The sequence below is a fragment of the Zingiber officinale genome, chromosome 5A, assembly GCF_018446385.1.
Source record: "Zingiber officinale cultivar Zhangliang chromosome 5A, Zo_v1.1, whole genome shotgun sequence".
NCBI classification, from domain to species: domain Eukaryota; kingdom Viridiplantae; phylum Streptophyta; class Magnoliopsida; order Zingiberales; family Zingiberaceae; genus Zingiber; species Zingiber officinale.
Genome location: NC_055994.1, coordinates 107,716,878 through 107,735,989, shown reverse-complemented (window position 1 = coordinate 107,735,989; position 19,112 = coordinate 107,716,878). Strand labels below are relative to the sequence as shown.

The 19,112-nt window shown below is 38.9% G+C and overlaps 1 protein-coding gene across 1 annotated transcript; it reads left to right on the top strand.

Annotated features, from left to right (window-relative positions):
• Positions 1-14,431: 14,431 nt before the first annotated feature.
• On the top strand, positions 14,432-15,814 carry LOC121983117 (NAC domain-containing protein 87-like). Its single transcript, XM_042536088.1, has 3 exons — positions 14,432-14,635; positions 14,728-15,014; positions 15,095-15,814. The coding sequence occupies exons 1-3, from the start codon at positions 14,470-14,472 to the stop codon at positions 15,527-15,529; spliced, it is 888 nt and encodes a 295-aa protein (XP_042392022.1). The 5' UTR covers positions 14,432-14,469; the 3' UTR covers positions 15,530-15,814.
• Positions 15,815-19,112: the final 3,298 nt, after the last annotated feature.

The window sequence follows — 19,112 nt, the reverse complement described above, 5'->3', positions numbered from 1 at the left end:
TTCCTAATCGATCCAGACTGAACTGGGTCGATTGCTCTCTGTTGGATCGATCCATGGATCGATCCAGACTGCTACTGTGCTCGGGTGATAATCTGGATCGATCGGCTGATCGATCCAGGCTCACTGATGGATCCAGTGATCGATCCAGCGTTCTTCTGTGCACGGGACTTTATTTGGATCGATCGGCTGATCGATCCAACATAAGTCAATCGATCCAATGATCGATCAAAAACCTTTCTGTTCGCGAGGAATGACTTGGATCGATCGACCGATCGATCCAGAGGCCTTCTGTTCGTGACAGAATGTGACTGGATCGATCGGCTGATCGATCCAGAAGCCTTTTGTTCGCGGAATCAGCCCTCAATCGATCCATGGATCGATCGAGGACACCAGATCGATCCATGGACCGATCGGAGTTTCTGATTTCGCACTGAAACTCTGATTTCAGCACTGGTTCGTGCCAAATCTCACACAACAATTATACAATGCATGGAAAACATTCTAATATCTAATAACTAGCATTCTAACATGACATAGTGCAAGGTTTATTAATTCATAGCATTTAAACCACTAGAAATGCCGAAAAGTGTCTTAAGAAAGAAACTAAGTTCTTAATTTGCTAAACTCCCTAAGGATCTTCATTCCAGGTCCCTGCCACACACACCATCTCTGCATTGACCTCCAGCTTCCTCTGCTAGTCCATCTTTCCTTTACCTTTATCTGCAGTATAAGGGAAATAGAATCTGTAAGCTTAAAGCTTAGTAAGAAACCAACTACCTCACTAAAACATGCAACGATGCAAAACATGCTTTTAAAGAATGCTATTTAAAAACATGAACTGAATTTGCTAAAACATGGCATACATAATAAATCTAAGCATGGAGTTATCTCATAGTATCAACTTGGAAAATTAGGCTGAAACTGAAATTGAAACTGAGCTAAAACTGAGCTAGTGCTGATCTTAAACTATAATCACATAATTAGATTACGAGTTTGAAAGCTATTATCATAATAAGTGAAAATAGTAATCATGTTGCTGTTTGGGCCCGGCAACTGTACTTGCTGTGCGTGCATCCCTAACTAGACCCGGGTTTGCAAGTCCCGAATTTCGCAGGGTTTACTAGGTTATCTGAACCTAGGGACGACTGTGGGAGCCCAACCCAATGGACATCTGGTCCAGTACAGTGCCACTGAAAATAAAATACCGATATAGCTGAATTTACTTATCTTGCTGTTACTAGGTTATCTGAACCTAGTGCTAGGTTTTCTGAACCTAGAGGCGACTGTGGGAGCCCACCCATTGGACCATAGTCCCACGAAAGTTGTAGTAAGGCTAACTAAGCTATTTTAAATGCTTCTATTGCATTTACTGAGCTATTAAAAATGCCTAAGTTGCATTTTACTGAGCTAATCATTTAATCGAACATCTAGTGTGCTTAAACTCTCCCCTCTATTAGGGAGACTACCTCTAGGCACCCGACAACATCTAAAACCTCCAACTGAAGGGGGAAAGACGTGCCCGGCCCATCTAAAGGTACTCACTGAATCCCTAAACCTGCGAGGAGGGTTAAATACACCCTATGTGTCGAAAAAACTGCATATGACTAAACTAATGCATAGAAAACCAAACGGAAGCTACTTATACTGCAGGTGAGGGGTTTCTTACCTCCTGTTTGGATTTTCTTACGATTCTAATCGCTAGATTTCCGGAGGAGACGATCCTTTCGACGATCTTCTCGCGTCTATGCGTTCCTCTCGCGGAGGGGAGCATCCTCGTGTCGAAGTCGTCGCCGGAAAGCGCCCTTGGAGCGGAACCCTAGCCTTCCTTGTGGTTGGCGCCGAGAGAAGGAGAGGAGAAGGGGAGTCGGCGGTGAGGGTTTGAGGAGAGGAGAAATCACGATCCAAAATAACCCTTCACTTAATTATTTCCTATTTATATTAAGTGGTAATTTTGGCCCAACTGAAATATAAATATAATTGATCCCTTTTCCTTTTAGCACGGCCCTGCTGGGTTCACTTGGTTACTATGGTTCTCCATAAGTCATAGGACCCAATAGGTCTCGGGATCAATTCCCGCGTAGGCTACTTTACGGTCCTATTTATTTTTGCTACTTCCGTTACTCTAAAAATTCTGTAAAAATATCCTAAAATTCCAGAAAAATCATAGAATATTTCTAAAATAGTTTTGAGAATTTTCGGGCGTTACACTAGGAAAGGGAGAGAATGAAGGAAACCCTCATTCATACATTGACATGAAGGAAAGTTAAGGTTATGGGATTAGCCTAACTTAAAGGTATTATTAAACATCAAAAAGGGGGAGATTGTTAGTGCAATATCCCTGAGTCAAGATTGACCATGTCGATTGAGCTTGAATTGACTCAAGCTTGAGTCTTGATGTTTGGGTTTCGATATTTGACAATACATGGAGATTATAGATGCAATCGTCCGATTGAGGAGATTGTTGATACAATTCCCCTCTAGTCAAGGACTGACCAGTTAGATGTGAAGAAGAGTCAAGTAGGTCAAAGTGTTGATAGGATATTTGATTGGGAAAGTCCTAATTGAAGGTTAGGCAGGTGAAAGTCCTGGTGAGTGAAGCTAGGCAGTTGAAAAATCCTAGTGAGTGAAGCCAGGTGAAAGACCTAGTGAGTGAAGCTAGGCAGTTGAAAAATTTTGGTGAGTGAAGCCAAGTGAAAGACCTAGAGAGTGAAGCTAGGCAGGTGAAAGTCTCGGTGAGTGGGAAAATCCTAGTGAGTTAAGCTAGGTGAAAGCCATGGTGAGTGAAGTCAAGCAGATGGAAAGTCTTGGTGAGTAAAGTCAGGTAGATGAAAAGTCCTAGTGAGTGAAGCTATGCAGATGGAAAGACCTGGTGAGTGAAGCCAAACACATGGAAATCTAGGTGGGTTAAGGTTGATCGGACACCTGGTGTTCGGAAGCCCAAGTAGGTTAAAGGATTGACCGGAGACTTGGCACGAGGAAATCTAGATGAGTCAGTGATTGGACATCTAGTGGAAATCCAAGTGGGTCATGGAGGACCAGACACTTAGCACAAGACGGTAAGTCCAAGTGGGTCAAGGTTGACCAGACACTTGACACGAGGAGAAAAGTCTAAGTGGGTTAAAGGATTGACCGGATACTTGGTGAAGAAGTCCCAGCAGATCAAGGTTGATCGGATGTTAGGCACAAGTAGTCCCAATAAGTCAAGGTTGACCAGACGTTGGGTTTGGGAACCTTAGACTTGAGTTAAGCAAGTCAAAGGGAGGTCAATCGATCAACCAATCAATTGAACCATGGTTCAATCGATCAATCGATCGATTGAGGGTGTGCTGCGAAGAAGGCTGGCCCAATCGATCTACTGATCGATTAGGAAGTGAAATCACGAGCACAAAATGCTCCCCAATCGATCGACCGATCGATTGGGCAAAGCCAATCGATCAGGCGATCGATTGGGGGTTGTTTCTCGCGCGTGGACACGAGGGAGGCCGAATCTATCAGCTGATCGATTCAAGCCTCCCCAATCGAATGGTCAATCGATCGAGAAACGACCGTTGCATAGGATGCAGGTCTTGGAGCGCTGAGATTGCTAGGATCTTACGTGGCAATCGATTAGGAGCAAGCCCAATTGATTGGGAGCCCTAGAAGCGACAGGTATAAAGCTATGGCAACCTTTTTTCTCCGTAACGCTTACACGATTCTTCACTACAACTCATCGCTAGACTAAGAGCTTGGAAGAGAAGTGTTGTTATACTTTCCAAAGGGTCCAGAGGCATCTACAAGATACAAGGGTTTAGCAAGAAGGTTTTTCATTTGTATTATCGTGTATTTACTTCTTGTTTCGAGTTGCATTCTTGTATGAGTTTGTACGAGGTTTCTCCACTTCCGGTAGTTACCGAGAAGGAGTGTTTTCATAATGGATGAGTGAGTGAGGGTCGGATCCTTGGATTAGTCATCTCTTCTTGAGGTGGATACCAAGTAAATCCTCGTGTTAGCGTTGTGAGTCTTGTTTTGAGTCTTTTCGCTGCATATCAATAACAATGAAGCAAGCAAACGAAACATGATGAGCTATTCACCCCCCTTCTCTAGCTACAAATCAACCCTAACATAATATTTATTTATAAATTATCCTTAAATGTCTAACCTTTAGTTACCGACTAACTACTAGAAGATAGCAGCGTTTACTTACTTAGTCAAGTTAAGTAATAATGTTCAGTTAGAAATTTGCTGAAAAAGGACTACTTGATCACTATATTTTTATATTTTTCACCCAGACTTATGTTGATGCACTGATATAAGCATCTGAAGTTCAGGCAAAAGGCCACGCATCTCACGCCATTCTAAGTTTTTTGAATACACAATTAAGGTAGATCTAATGTGTCTATAATATGCTCATTACTTAGATCTATGGGATCATGATTTTTAGAGGTTTGTCTTAGACTAAGGCTAAAATAAATTTTGAAACACTAGAGAAATGAGAATTTTTTAAAGAAATACAAATAAGAGTAGCCTAGTATTTGAAAATTTATTTGATAATAAGAGTCCTAATCTATCGTGCACATTCCCAGTTTTCTTCTTAAGTTACTAAATTTAGATTCTGGTAGTGGTTTAGTGAAGATGTCAACCATATTTGAATTAGGCTCAACATAATTGAGTTTAATATCTCCTTTGGTGATGTGATCTCTAATGAAGTGGTGTTTAATTTCAATATGTTTGGTTCTTGAATGATGCACTGGATTCTTATTTAAGTTGATTGAACTTACATTATCAATAAAGATTTTTATATTTTTATGTTCTAAGTTAAAGTCTTTTAATGTGTGCATCATCCATAACAATTGTGCTACACACTCTTCCATTACTATGTACTCTGCTTCAGTAGTAGATATAGCAACATAGTATTATTTTCTACTAAACCAACTAACAAGTGATAGTCCAAGTAATTGGCATTCATCACTTGTACTTTTTTGATCTAGTTTACAATTAGCATAATCAGAGTCAGAGTAACCTAGAAGTTTAAAATTAGGTGTTCTAGGATACCAAATTTTTATATTTGCATTGCCTTTCAAGTACCTAAAGATTTTGTTTTACATTAGTTAGGTGAGATTTCTTAGCAAAAGTTTGGTATCTAGTATGCATACTAACTACAAATAAAATGTCAAGTCGACTTGTAGTTAAGTATAAAATGCTGCCTATGACACTTCTATAATATTTTAGATCTACCGATTTTTCATTTAGATTATTATCTAAAGTTGTGTTAGTTGTCATTGGTATTTTTATTTCTCTAGTATTTTTTATTCCAAATTTTTTAAGTAATTCTTTTGCGTATTTTTACTGATAAATATAATTTTGTTCATTTGTTTGTTTAATTTGTAAATCTAAGAAATATGTTAGTTTACCCACTAAGCTCATTTTAAAAAAAAAATCTATTAAGGTTATAAATTCTTATAAAAATTCTGAGTTGGTCGAACAAAAAATTATATCATCTACATAGACTTGGGATATAAAAATATCTTGTTTAAGTGATTTTACAAATAGAGTTGTATCAATTTGACCTTGGTTGAATCCTTTAGAAATTAGATAGGAGGTTAATGTTGGTACCCAAGATAATTTTGATGTGATCAAACAAGTTAGGTTAGGTTTTGTTGCGTTTAACCCTGTGTCTAAGTGTGAAGGAACTTAGGAGCACAGGAAGTCGAGCAAAAGATGTAGCTAGCGAAGGACAACATGAGAGAGAGCCGACAGACTCGGTCCATCTGAGGGATGAGGTGCTGCGGAAGAGTACATCGCGGACGAGAAGAGAGCGTGCAGTGATTCTAAGGGACGAGAAGCCGGAGCGGAAGATTACTCGAGGAGCAAAAGACGCAACTGTCCGAGGGACGAAAAGCTGTGGAAGAGTACGTTGGCGGACGAGAAGGAAGCACGCAGCGATTCCGAGGGACGAGAAGCCGGAGTAGAAGCTTGCTCGAGGAGAAGGCCGGAAGTTAGGTTCGGGTGAGCCCTATTCTGAATGGCTGAAATCACCCAATCATGCGGAGCCGGAGCGGAAGACCCGGACCAATGCAAGCAGAACCGGAGCAAGAGACCGGGATTGAAAGTCAACAAAATGTTGACTTTTGGTGCTCGGGGCGCCTGGACCAGTCCGAGGCACCCGGGCCAGGTCGGGGTGTCCGGACCAGTCCGGGGCGCTCGGCCTTTGGGTGCCCGGAACCCAAGTTTTAGCCAAACTCGGCATGACGTGTACCGTTGCGTCAGGGATAAAATTTTATCCCATTCCAAGCGCTTGGAACCCTTCTAGGCGCCCCGAGTAGGGCTATATAAGTAGCCCTACTCCTGGAAGCTAAAAACAACTAGAAATATCCAAACAATACTTGTGCACTTTTATTTTTCTGTTTAGCTTCATCTTTTTGTGCGTTCATTGCTGTAAAGAGGCTTCTCTGTCTGAAGGAGATTTTTAGTGCACTTTAACTTCCTTGCATTAACAACCTCCCCGGTTGTAACCAAGTAAATTCTCGGTGCCTCTTTCCTTTTAGTTTCTTTATTATTCTTTTATGCAAGTGTTTATTTTAATTAAGTTATAAGTCTGAGAAAGGTTCGTTTGCTTGATTTGTGCATGGGCTATTCACCCCTCTCTAACCGACCGCCGAGGGTCCTAACAAGTGGTATCAGAGCAAAGACGCTTCAGAAGGACTAACTACCGACTGAAGCAGCGAGATGACCGGAACTAACATCTACCCACCAACGTTTGAGGGGGAGTTTGCATTTTGGAAGCGATGAATGGAGGTATTTCTTAAAATATATTTTAATATTTTATTAATAATGAAATATGGTTATGAAGCACCAAAGAACACAAACAGAGAAGAAATTGAAAAACACCTCTGGACCAAAAAGCAACGCGACAACTTTATGTCAAATGGTAAGGCTGAATATCATCTAATAAGCCTACTACCGGTGGGGGATCTAAACAGAATCGACAACTACCAAAGTGCGAAAGAACTTTGGGAAAAGTTCTTGAAGCTCTACAAAGAACCAATTGAAGTCGAATCCAACTTCTTGATGGACACTGAGTCGTCGTCATAAGAATCCAAGACTAAGGAAATTGTCGGGACAACCCTTATAGCCGAATTCCTTCCTGAGGTTATAGAAAGCTCGTCCGAAATGAGTATCGAGAGCATCGATGAAGGGGAGCTACATCGGAAGAAAGCAGCAGTTCAGGGGGAGCTACAGATAACGGAATCGACAAGGTAAGTCAGGTACTATATCTTTCTCCCGAAAAGTTATTTAAATTTATTAAATTATTATCTAAAGACTGTTGCAAACTAGATAAAGAAAATAAAGAATTAAAGTTAATTCTAGCCAAATCTTGTAGAAGATTTTGAAAAATTAAAATTAGAAAATGATAAATTGAAAATATAAGTAGAAGACTTGAAAAATCATGCATGCTTAAATGTGAAAAATCAAAATATTAGGAAATATAATAATTTGAACTGGTATTTTAATTACCACAAGGGACAAATTAGAAAAATTTCTCAGAAATATATTCCTAAGAGATTTCTAATTAATCCAGTTGGAAGGAACCTGTATTGAGTTTCCAAATCTTGTATAAATTGAACTTTAATCAGACTTAGGGCTATCAGTGAGAAAATTAAATGTTTGATTTCCTTAAAAGACTTTTGTCTAGAAAGTGGTTATTGCTCCAATAACCTAAAAAGTTTAGTGCCTCGCCACAGCCTGGAAACCAATTAATGAAATAAAATGTTTAACTGACTAACTGATAAAGCATTTAATTATAATTAAATAATGCTTTAAATAGTTACTCAAATATTTTTTTTCAGTGTTTTTAACTTAGAATTTTTTTTATTTGTCTATCAAAGTTTTTTTAGAAGTATCAACTTTACTTTACCAAAATTATTTCACCAAAACTACTCAAATATTTTTTTTACAAATTTGTTTTACATAAGAAATTGTGTTTCAAAAAACTTAAAGTTTCTAAAATTATTTACGTTGCAAATTATTTTCAATTTTTTTAAAGATTTCAAAAACTTGATAAGTTTTCCAAAATTGTTGGAAAATCAGAGGGTTTTTTTTTACCTTTTAATTTTTTTTGTATCCCATTTTTTATGTGATCAAAGGATGAGAAGGGAAGATTACGTCTAGGGCGAGGTAGTTTAAAACTTTTTTAATTTTTGCACTTTAATTACAAATTCTTTTTTTTTTACTTTATATTGGTTTACCCTAACTTAACTTGGGTTGCTCACATCAAAAAGGGGGAGATTGTTGGTACCCCAAGATAGTTTTGATGTGATCAAACAAGTTAGGTTAGATCCTGTTGTGTTTAACCTTGTGTCTAAGTGTGCAGAAACTTAGGAGCACAGGAAGTCGAGTAAAAGACGCAGCTAGTGAGAAGGACGACACGAGAGAGAGCCGACGGGCTCGATGCGTCTGAGGGACGAGATGCTACGGACGAGTACATTGGCAGACGAGCAGGGAGCGTGCAGTGTTTCTGAGGGACGATAAGCTGGAGCAGAAGATTGCTCGAGGAGTAAAAGACGTAGCTGTCCGAGGGGCGAAAAATTGTGGAAGAGTACATTGACGGACGAGAAGGAAGCACGCTGCGATTTCGAGGGCCGAGAAGTCATAGCAGAAGCTCGCTCGAGGAGAAGACCAGAAGTTAGGTTCGGGTGAGCCCTATTCCGGATGGTCGAAATCACCCAAGCGAGCGGTGCCAAAGCGAAAGACTCGGACCGATGCAAGCGGAACTAGATCAGGACTGAAAGTCAACAAAATGTTGACTTTTTGTAATCGGGGCGCTCGGACCAAGTTAGGGCGCTTGGACAAGTCCGGGGCGCCCGGACTCTAGGCGTCCAGAACCCAAGTTTTAGCCAAACTCGATGTGACGTGTACCGTTGCGTCAGGGATAAAGTTTTATCTCATTCCAGGAGCCTGTAACCCTTCTAGGCACCCTGAGTAGGGATATATAAGCAGCCCTGCTCTCAGAAGCTAAAAACAACTAGAAATATCCAAACAACACTTGTGCGCTTTTACTTTTCTATTTAGCTTTATCTTTATGTACGTTCATTGCTGTAAAGAGGCTTCTCCGCCTGAAGGAGATTTTTAATGCACCTCTTATTCTTTATTGTATGTTTATTTTTATTAATTAAACTAATGTGTGTGTCTTTGCTAAAACTAGAGATAAAAAGAATTTGGTAATCTAACTTGCAGGCTATTCACCTCTTCTAGCCGACCACACAAAGGAGCAACAGAAGCCACTTTGGAAGCAAGTAACGATGAAGGGGGAGCATCTACTTATGAGTTCGACATGGTAAATGAGCTACGATTTCTACCCTCTGATCAATTATATGAAGCTATAAAAAGGCTAAGTAGATTACTTTGTAAAACTATGGTAAAATATTTAGATTCAAAGAAAAACCTTGCCTCCTTAGTAGAAAATTTTGACAAAATTAAAATTAAAAATGTAAAATTAAAAGTGCAAATAGAATTACTGGAAAAGAATGATGCATGTTTAAATTTTTCACCAATTTCAAATTTTAGAAATAATAGAGGGCTAAATTAGTGTATTAATTAAGAATCATAGGAGTTAAATTGCAAAAGTAGCTAGAAATTATATTCCTAAAAAATACTTGATAAATCCAGTAGATGGTAATTTATTTTGCATTCCTAAATTATGTTTAATCTATTAAATTACTTTTTGCATGTATAAATTAAATTTGCTTTAATTATTAACATATTTGATAAAATTAATTATTTTGTATACCTACTATTCATATTTTATGTTAAAATCTTTTCGGTTATAAATGAAGAAATTATCTGCCAATAAAAAAAAAATTGAAAGATTTTGACCATTATATTATTTTTTAAAAATGAACTTTAACGATTAAAATTTTTTAAAAATTTGTTTTTTTTAAAAATAATTTTCCTATGATAATGAATTATGTTTTCAATTAGATTAATTTTTTTTAGATTTTTCGATGATTATATAATTTTTTTATAAATTTTTTATCAAAAAAGGAAATTTTAAAAGTTACCATTGTATTATAAATGTGTAGAAAAATTAGCCAGAATTTTAGGTCTCAAAAATTATTTTTAAATATTTAGTTTTTAAAATAACTTTATCTGTTCAAAATATTGATTACGGTAAATAAAAATATTTTGTGCATGAAAATTTTTATATATTTTTTAATACTTATGCTTGTTATTAACAAAAATTTTCAAGATTTTTTGAAACTTTAAAATAATTTTTAAATTATTTTTACCAAAACTATGGATTAATTGATAAAAATTATTCATTTTTAAAATTAATTTTGGTAAAAAGACATATAACTAGAAATTCTATTTAACACTCCTAAAAAAAGTTTCAATATTTTTCTAATTTTTTATATTTTTTCTTAATATATTTTTAATATAATCAAAGGAGAGAAATCAGTGATTAAATTAAGAGTGAGGTATAAAATTTAATATTATTTTCTGGAATTGATTGCATTTTTTTAATAAATAGTTGTAAATTTATTTTGATTAAATTGTTTTATTGTTTTGTTTTAACCCTAACTTAATTTGGATTGATGTACATCAAAAAGGGAAAGATTGTAAGTATCTCATGAGTTTTAATGTGATCAACCGAGTTAAATTAGACTCTGCGGTTTGATCCCTTATGTCTAAGTATGCAGGGACTTAAGAACACAAGAAGTTGAGCGAAAGACACAACAAGCGAGAAGGATAACACAGGAAGTGAGCCAACAAGCTCAGTGCATTCGAAGGATGAGGAGATACAGAAGAGTACATTGGCAAATGAGAAGGATGCACATGTCGCTTTCGAGGGACAAGAAGCAGGAAGGAAGACTACTCGAGAAAAAGGTCGAAGTTGAGTTTGGGTGAGCTCAACTTTGGACGGCCGGAGTATCACCTAAGCGACCATATGGAAAATTGGTCAACCTAGAAGTTGATCGAGTCCAGGGCCCGGACTAGGTCTAGGTGCCCGGACCATAGGCGCCCGGACCAGGTCCAGGCGTCCGGAGCAGTCTTGGCCAGATCAGCAAGTCGTTGTAGCAAGGATCAACACTGAAGTCCACGTCAGCAAACTCCTAGCGCCTAGACTGGGTTCAAGCCCCCAGGAAGCGATAACCTTTGGGAAAGAGGTTGTTGTGGAGTGGATCGAATCGACCCAGTCTAGGCGCTCGGGAGGTGCCACGTCAACCAATGATTAATTTCAACTAATGGGCTATAAATAGAGCCCTGATCCTCAAAATTTAATAACACACTTGTACTTTAATTTTCTTGCTCTATTTTTACTGTTCTTGTTCTTAAACGTTGTAAGGGGCTACTCCGCCTCCCATTCTTATCAAAGAATGAGATTGATAGTGTTTTCCACAGTCTTAGATTAATAACCACCTAGATTGTAACCAAGTAAATGTTTGAGTCCCTACTTTCTATTTATGCATTTGTTTTTTATTAACTAACATGTGTTTTATCCTTGCTAAATTCCGAAAGCAAGAGAAAGTATTAATTCTAACTTGCATGATATTCACCCCTCTAGTCGGCTCACCGGATCTACAACTACTCCATGATGGAATTACAAAATGAAGATATAAGAGTTAAGTTTAGAAATGAACTAGATGTCGTCTTCAATTGAACTCTTATAGCTCTTTGGTAGCGACGAAGTCTCCACTTCTTACATAGCAGATCTTCCAACTTAGGTTTCTATCACAAACCCTTGTGTCTTCGATGCCCCCTTAGCTAGGGGCCTTGAGTTCCTTTTATAGCTTTTGGGCGTGACTTGATCTTCAATGGGATTTAAATATTTACAGTGTATCTAAGTCATCATGCCACGACCGTGTTGGCTCCTGAGCTCTAGGTCCGAAAGAGTAGCAGCTTGCACAACCGTGCCAAGTGGCATGACCTACCCATGTTGACTATTGGAAATTTTAAATCCGCTCTATTTGCACGCCTCGCTTCCAAGTATGGGCGCGGTCGTGGTGTGAGCGACAAGTAGCCCGTTGTAGGTGTTGGATAAAGACTTTTTGTCTCCAAATGCGTTTAAAAGATGAGATCTTCATGCCATGTCGACAATAAACACAGAGAACAGTCTCCCGAACTAAAAATATGAAAATGCATGAAAGAGCTATGAGTAAGTGCAAACATGCTCATGAACTATGTTGGAAGTAAAGGCACAATAAAGCTGAAAATATTGGTATGGATCACACACATTAGTTCCCCAACGTCCCCCTAAGGATAGCTACGTGGAGATTCATTTCCAATAACTATATAATAGCCTGCAAAAGTATGTTAAGATATAATTTTCTTCTTCTATGCGGAGACAACACTTCTCTATTAAACTCTCTATTTCTAACACTCTGAATTCTCTCTCTTTTTTCCTTCTCTCACACTCTCTTCGGATATGATTCAATGACTTGGACATTCGAGTGGCTATGTCGATAATGTCGACCAACCATTGATGTACTTTGCTCCACAGATTAGGAGAGCGCCACAACTTTAGTTCAAAAGGAGTTCAAGAGAGGAGAAGCTTCGAGCAAGTGAAAAGGACATCCTATATCACTATCCATTGCCTAAAAAAGTAAAAGCAATTCAATTCAAGTGAAAAGACAACATGGGCTCTAAGAACTTACACGACGTTAGGATATCTCTAATGTAAGATTTGTGACAGAATCAAAATAAGTTGAATAAAAAAGTTTAAACTATCATAAAAGTGAAGTTTAAAATTTATAGTTTGGGAATAATAGTGAAAATATAAATGTATTCTTTTGTTTTAAAATTGATATAATATATATGAATTCATATAATTACATGGAAGCAGATGCTTCAATAAAATTTTGTAATATTTATGATATATTAAAAATATAAAAAACACCCATTTAAAACCCTAACAGTTAAAATGCCCTAACTATATTGCAAGGGCAGGCGCACAAGCAACCCCGTCAACCTACTATTCATGTATCTTATCCCTTCCAAACGATACGGTCCATGAATCTACAGGGACCAAATCCAATCAATGGATCGCACGCCAAATTTGTCGTAGGATCCCCGTCTCAGCAAAAAGAATCTCTGCTCCCGCACCCAAACTAACACTCCGGCCACGTGCCGGCCGACCGGCAACCCCGTGACTCATGGACCAATCATTTTATTTATTTCGTCGTTCTGCACTCCAACATTAATTACCTCTTCAAGCTGTCCATTAGAAATCATCATTAGCAAGTTAATAAAGGTTAATTAATTAAAGTGACGTGCCTTTACACCGACTATTTTATTAATATGCAGCAGAAGGGGTGTGCGCTCCACGTGCCGCAGGGGCCCAGGACGGCGCGGCCGCCAGCGCTAGATTGCGATCTGATACCGCGTTCTCAGACTCCAACGACAACTGGCCAAACTGTCGTTATTTATTGAGGGGCGTAAGTTTACTAAAATAATCGCAAGTTTTAACTAAATTTAAACGAATATTGAGTGCACGTCGGAATGCAGTGGCGGTGCTGACGTGGCGACGACCTTTTCACTATTCGTGTCCACACGCACGCCACAGGTTGATACTTTGACGTCCTGCAGCTGGATAATAGTTCCAGCTCAGCTGGGGCCCACAGAGACGGGACAGAGCATATTTTAATAATAAAAAAAGGGTAATCCACATAAAAAAGCATTGACTAGCAACTAGAGGCAAATGCCAGGAAAGGCAGGGTGAGTTATTTTTTTTTTGAATATTTGTTTTTAAATTATTCATTTATTGAGAATACATGGTTTGATGGCAATGTTTGAGATAGAAGAAGTACGGTTAATCATGAAAATCCACATCCAGCCTGTCGACGACAAGATGATTATTAGATTTCATTTTCATATGTAGTTTGGATCTTTTCAAGAGCTAGCTTGTCAATATATACAATACTTTTTCTTTGTGCCATATGGAAAAAATACAGTCGACTCTGGAGGAATTAAATTGTTATCAATTTTCACCGGCTATAAATCTAGAAAAATAATCATAAAAAAAATGATATGTGAACAAATGGCACACCAAATAGTTGTATCAAATGCACGCCATGGAAACAAGAAAAAAAAAACACGCCTTAAATTGCTTGTGTTTGGTTCATCTGCATGCAGTGATTACTTACTGCCTGGATGAATACAAGGTATTGCCTTGATCATTAATTTTCTCAAAACTTGAAAGAGCAGTGGGACATATGGGCATTAGACCAGGACAAACAAAACTTAATTATATACTAAATTAAGAAAAAGAAAAAAGAGAGAATATTAATGTTATGGGCAATGAAACCAGTACCAAGAGCATTAAAGTAATGGCATGGACCTATTCCAAACTCTGAGACGTTCCTTACACTGCACGCAATGAGTATGTCGACGTTAGGTTAGCTAGGAGTCGTCTTCTATATATCAACCCCACTCGTCCTCTTTCCTAATTTTCCCCCGCTTCTTCTTCTTCTTCTTCTTCTTCTCAATTGGTTTATGATCATGGGAGAGAGCATAAATTTGCCTCCTGGTTTCAGGTTCCACCCCAAAGACGAGGAGATCATCCTTCACTACCTCATCCCCAGGATCGTCAACCTCAGCTTCACCTCGACGGCCATGGGAGATGTGGACTTGAACAAGTGCGAACCATGGCAACTTCGAAGTATCATCTCTCGAATATATTCCCTTTAAATTTCACTGGGTTTGATCTTAATTTTTCTGATGAACATAATGATTTGTTATCGATAATTAAAGGCAAGGCGAAGATGCAAGGGGAGAAGGAGATGTACTTCTTCTTCCAAAAGGACAGGAAGTACCCGACAGGGATGAGGACCAACAGGGCCACCGAGTCTGGCTACTGGAAAGCCACCGGGAAAGACAAGGAGATCTTTAAGGCCAAAACCACCGCCCTCATCGGCATGAAGAAAACCCTTGTGTTCTACAAGGGAAGAGCTCCCCGGGGTGAAAAGACCAATTGGGTGATGCATGAATTCAGGCTCGAAGGCCAGCATCTCCTCCCCAATCTCCCAAGATCTTCCAAGGTACGTATATATTTATATCCATTTCTACTACGTACATTTCACCGAGTTCTATATTCACTTACACTATCGATCTATATCAGGATGAATGGGTAGTATGCAGGGTTATGAACAAGAACATAGGGCTGAAGAGACTGATCAATAGTCCACCAGCAGGAGATGATCTCGTTGATGGCACCTTGCCTCCATTGATCGAGTCAAACCTAAATTATGATCATCAACACCAGAACAACGTCGCCATGAATCCATTTTGGGGTTCGCAATCAGCTCCTTCTCTTCAAACCCTAAACTACAGCAACATCTATAGCTCAGTGGGGACGGCGAGCTTGGGAGCTTACCTCCTCCAAGATGGGACATTGCTGGGATCATCTGCGAGCATGATGGAGTGCAAGTTAGAGAATCCGTCGCTCGAGAAAGGATTGAGCACCGATCGTAACATCGATATCTCTTCTGTAATGCCGATGAAGCACTATGACGACTACTTTGATGAGGCATGGACAAGTACTTACGGATTTTGATTAGTACACAATTACTTACAGGGGAAGGATTTGGAAACGATTAATTATTTGTGTTAATTAATTAATTAGCAGCGTTATAAATTGTTTAATTAGGATATATAGTAATGTATATGGACCTCTCGTGCCTTGTTTAGTAGAGAGAAGGGCCTTTGAAATGGCCATTGCACTAGTTGTTGCTTGCTTGTTTACATCCACTTTGAACTCTTCTGTAAGGAACTGGGAAGAGAGGAGAGTGAGAGTTAATATGTTCTTGAAGTTGTTTCTTTTATCGAATTATTTTCTAGTTAATAATTTCAATATATTATATATGTATATAGTGACAAAAACCAGGAGTTGAGAAAATTGACTGGTAGGCTAAAGATTGCGTTGAAGTTCGGTTCATGAAATTAAAGCATGCATAAAGGGAAAAGTAGAAAAGAAGAATTCATGTTATTCTTTAATTTATATAAGTTTACATGAGATTAATCTTTCCTTTAGATGTTGAATTATGACCTAATATGTTTTGGTGCTAGTTTCTTGAACCTCTAACTTGTTATAGAAAGTTTGATCTAACATAATCCTATCCGAGAGTCAAGGTGACGGACGCTGGGGATGTGACGTTCCTGCGGACTATGCATTGACCTCTGACGAGACTAGCCTGCAAGCACAAAAGCGTCAGTGTCGAGCCAGGGAGTGGTTCCCCGACGATGGCCTTCCGACGCTCAAGTCAGATCTCCTGCGAAGCAGCAAGCAAACAAAGAAATGAAATTAGCAACGTAACTATAACTACAGTAGAATGAACCTACCTCCGTCGAAGCCCCTAGGGTCCTTGTATAGGGCTTCCAGGAGACGCGTGCATGCTTCCCAAGGCGCGCATGCTCTTCAAAGCATACCTTGAAAGGACGTGTTAGAAAAGCATGTCTGACGTCATACCTCAACAGCCCGAGCATATCCCTAATGTGACAGTGGAAGCTACCATATGATTCTATCTGACCATGCCGCCAGCCGTGCTGCCTGTCGGCGACACTGGTTCCTAAGAAGATATTCTCAGCTGCTCCCTTTGTTCGTTACTGGTCCAAGCGGGAGAGTCGCTCAGCCGATCCGCGTCCGTCAGATGACTACTCTTCATGGGGGCCGAGTGGAAGAGCCACTCGGCTAACCATCGATGTTCTGGCGCTATCGTCTCTAGGGTCGAGCGAGAAGACTGCTCGACCGTCATTCGACTGATCTGACCCCTATTGCCGAACAAGGGAGCCGTGTCTCTGAGTTGCTGGATCTGGGGCCTGGTGAGAGTCCAAGCGGGACAACCGCTCGGCACACGCTTCGACAATGAACTCTGAGCGTCAGAAGCTCGGTACCTAGCCGAGCCATAGTGATGTTGGTCCGGCAATTCCTTGATCCGACCGGATGAGTAGGGCGTCCGGTCGGACGATGATCCAAGAATGTTGACTGTCTTGATCCTGACCTTCCACGTGGCCATGACCTTCTCCTGGAGGGGCCTCACCTTAGCACCGAATCATAACATATAATGAAATAATCTACAAAAATAGGACATGCACATAAAGCCTATATAAACCTATATATAAGTGCAAGGTAGTAACATGGAAACTCCTTTCTTATCATCAAGCTGTTTCTCAATGAGACATTGATTTGTTGGTTCTCTCATTATGTTCATACGAAGTAGTGGATGTCGATATTAAAATGCTTTATATATAAACAAATTGATTGACTTTTTATTTGTTGACTCCTAAGGTTGGCACATAGTAATTCTATTTTGTCAAACAACAAAATGATTATTTATAAAACAAATTATCACAAATAATATTAATTTTAATCACAAGCATGAAATTATGATGAAAAGAGTAATTACAAATAAGCTCATTCTGAAGAATAGATAAAAGTTATCACAAAAATCTCCTTAAAATGATTAAATAACTATAATAGTTATTATAATGAAAAATATTCATCATAGGTAAATTGCAATGTTTACTTTGATGTACCTACCGATAAGGAGCTCGATGATGTGTCAATTGTATCATTGGATATTGATCCTATCTGAAAGCTACGGAGATGGTTTGCTGGGAAATGTGACACTGCTGTTGATCTGAAGAAGATTTTGCTAGGGAGAAATGACGATGTTTGGCACACCTTTCTGTGCACACTCGAAAAGGCCAACAGAACGTTAGGCCAAAAATCAAGGAAAGAATGCTTAGCATAGGCTCTCTGACGCTCAAGTTAGTATAATGACCGAGTGAAATATGGAGGAGAAGAGCAGTAAGATTGAGTGAGCCTAGTAAAAAGTAATCTTGTGTAATAATATGTAGAGTATACCTCGCCAACAGATAGAATCTTCTCTTTTTATATCACATCTCATAACTCCACAATAACGAGATGACATAAAATATTCGATGTCAAAATATGTCAGATAATTAATGAAAGGTGTACAGTTAGCCTCCGAGGAATCTTCTGTTATACGTATATGAACAGTCTCATGTAGCCTCCGCAATAATGATAAAAGTTATATTGGAACCTTCGTAAGAAGGTTCCATTAAATGCATAGATTTTAATCGAAAAATATTATTCGATGAATAACTGTTATTCTGACAATCTGTTATGATTCCCTGACAATGTTGTCTCTTGGAATATAATATAGCCTACTTGATACTTGGACGAATGGGGTATCCCGACCGTCTCTATATCCGACCGAATTTGTAATGAGGATTACCTTATATGGTTTGCCTTGAGCATTCATATAGGAAATGGGAACAACACCTCATGAACCCGATTAAACTTATAAATAGGAGCGTTATACCTTCGAAAGGGGAGTTGAATCCCATAAGTCTGATCGGCCATAAGTCTAGTTGGCAAGATGCTTGTAAGCTTATACTGAAGATCTAATAAGTAATGAGAAGCCAAGTCTCACAGGTCCAATCAACTCTAGGACTGACCGACCGTATGATGAGAGACTGACTATTGGATAACAAAGTGCTCGGACTCGTAAGTACGACCGATCTTGTGATAGTCTGATTTATACTAAAGATTGTACTGCACTATAGGACTGAATCTATAAGTTGAAAGTAATATTGCAAGAGTGGGGAATTACCCATATGCTCAATCGACTCCGAGGTTTTTCGGGTTTAGTTTGTATGTCTTAGCACTGTACAGAGAGATAGATCTATAAAGCCCGCCTAGCTCTAGAAGCATTCGACCATATATTGAGAGCAAACACTAAGCTTAGATACGCCTAGCCAGCCTTTGAGCCGACCAGATATATAACAAAGTTATATAGCGCAGGTCATAATTTCGACCGGCCTTTGTGTCGGCCGGTTGTTCACAAGTAGAGCACTAGATTTTTCAAGTGCGACTGACTTTTAGGCCGACCGTCCTTATACTGAAGGCCTTAGCGCTGAGTGAGGAGCTAACCCCTGATGAGGATAACACCTTGGCTACCACCTCATCTTGACTTTGACTTCTATGTCACTTATGGATCCACTTGTAACATTTCATATTAGATATCATCGGATAGTATCATGCAATGATCTATCAAAAGTCTATGCACAACCATTGAGATTGAAGCCCTTAAATATCTACATAGACTCCATAT

Bases quoted from the DNA above. Each gene is read 5' to 3' on its own strand.
- LOC121983117 (XM_042536088.1), top strand. From the start codon at position 14,470: ATGATCATGGGAGAGAGCATAAATTTGCCTCCTGGTTTCAGGTTCCAC. The intron at 14,636-14,727 runs GTATCATCTCTC...CGATAATTAAAG, and splicing joins CGAACCATGGCAACTTCGAA to GCAAGGCGAAGATGCAAGGG. The intron at 15,015-15,094 runs GTACGTATATAT...GATCTATATCAG, and splicing joins ATCTCCCAAGATCTTCCAAG to GATGAATGGGTAGTATGCAG.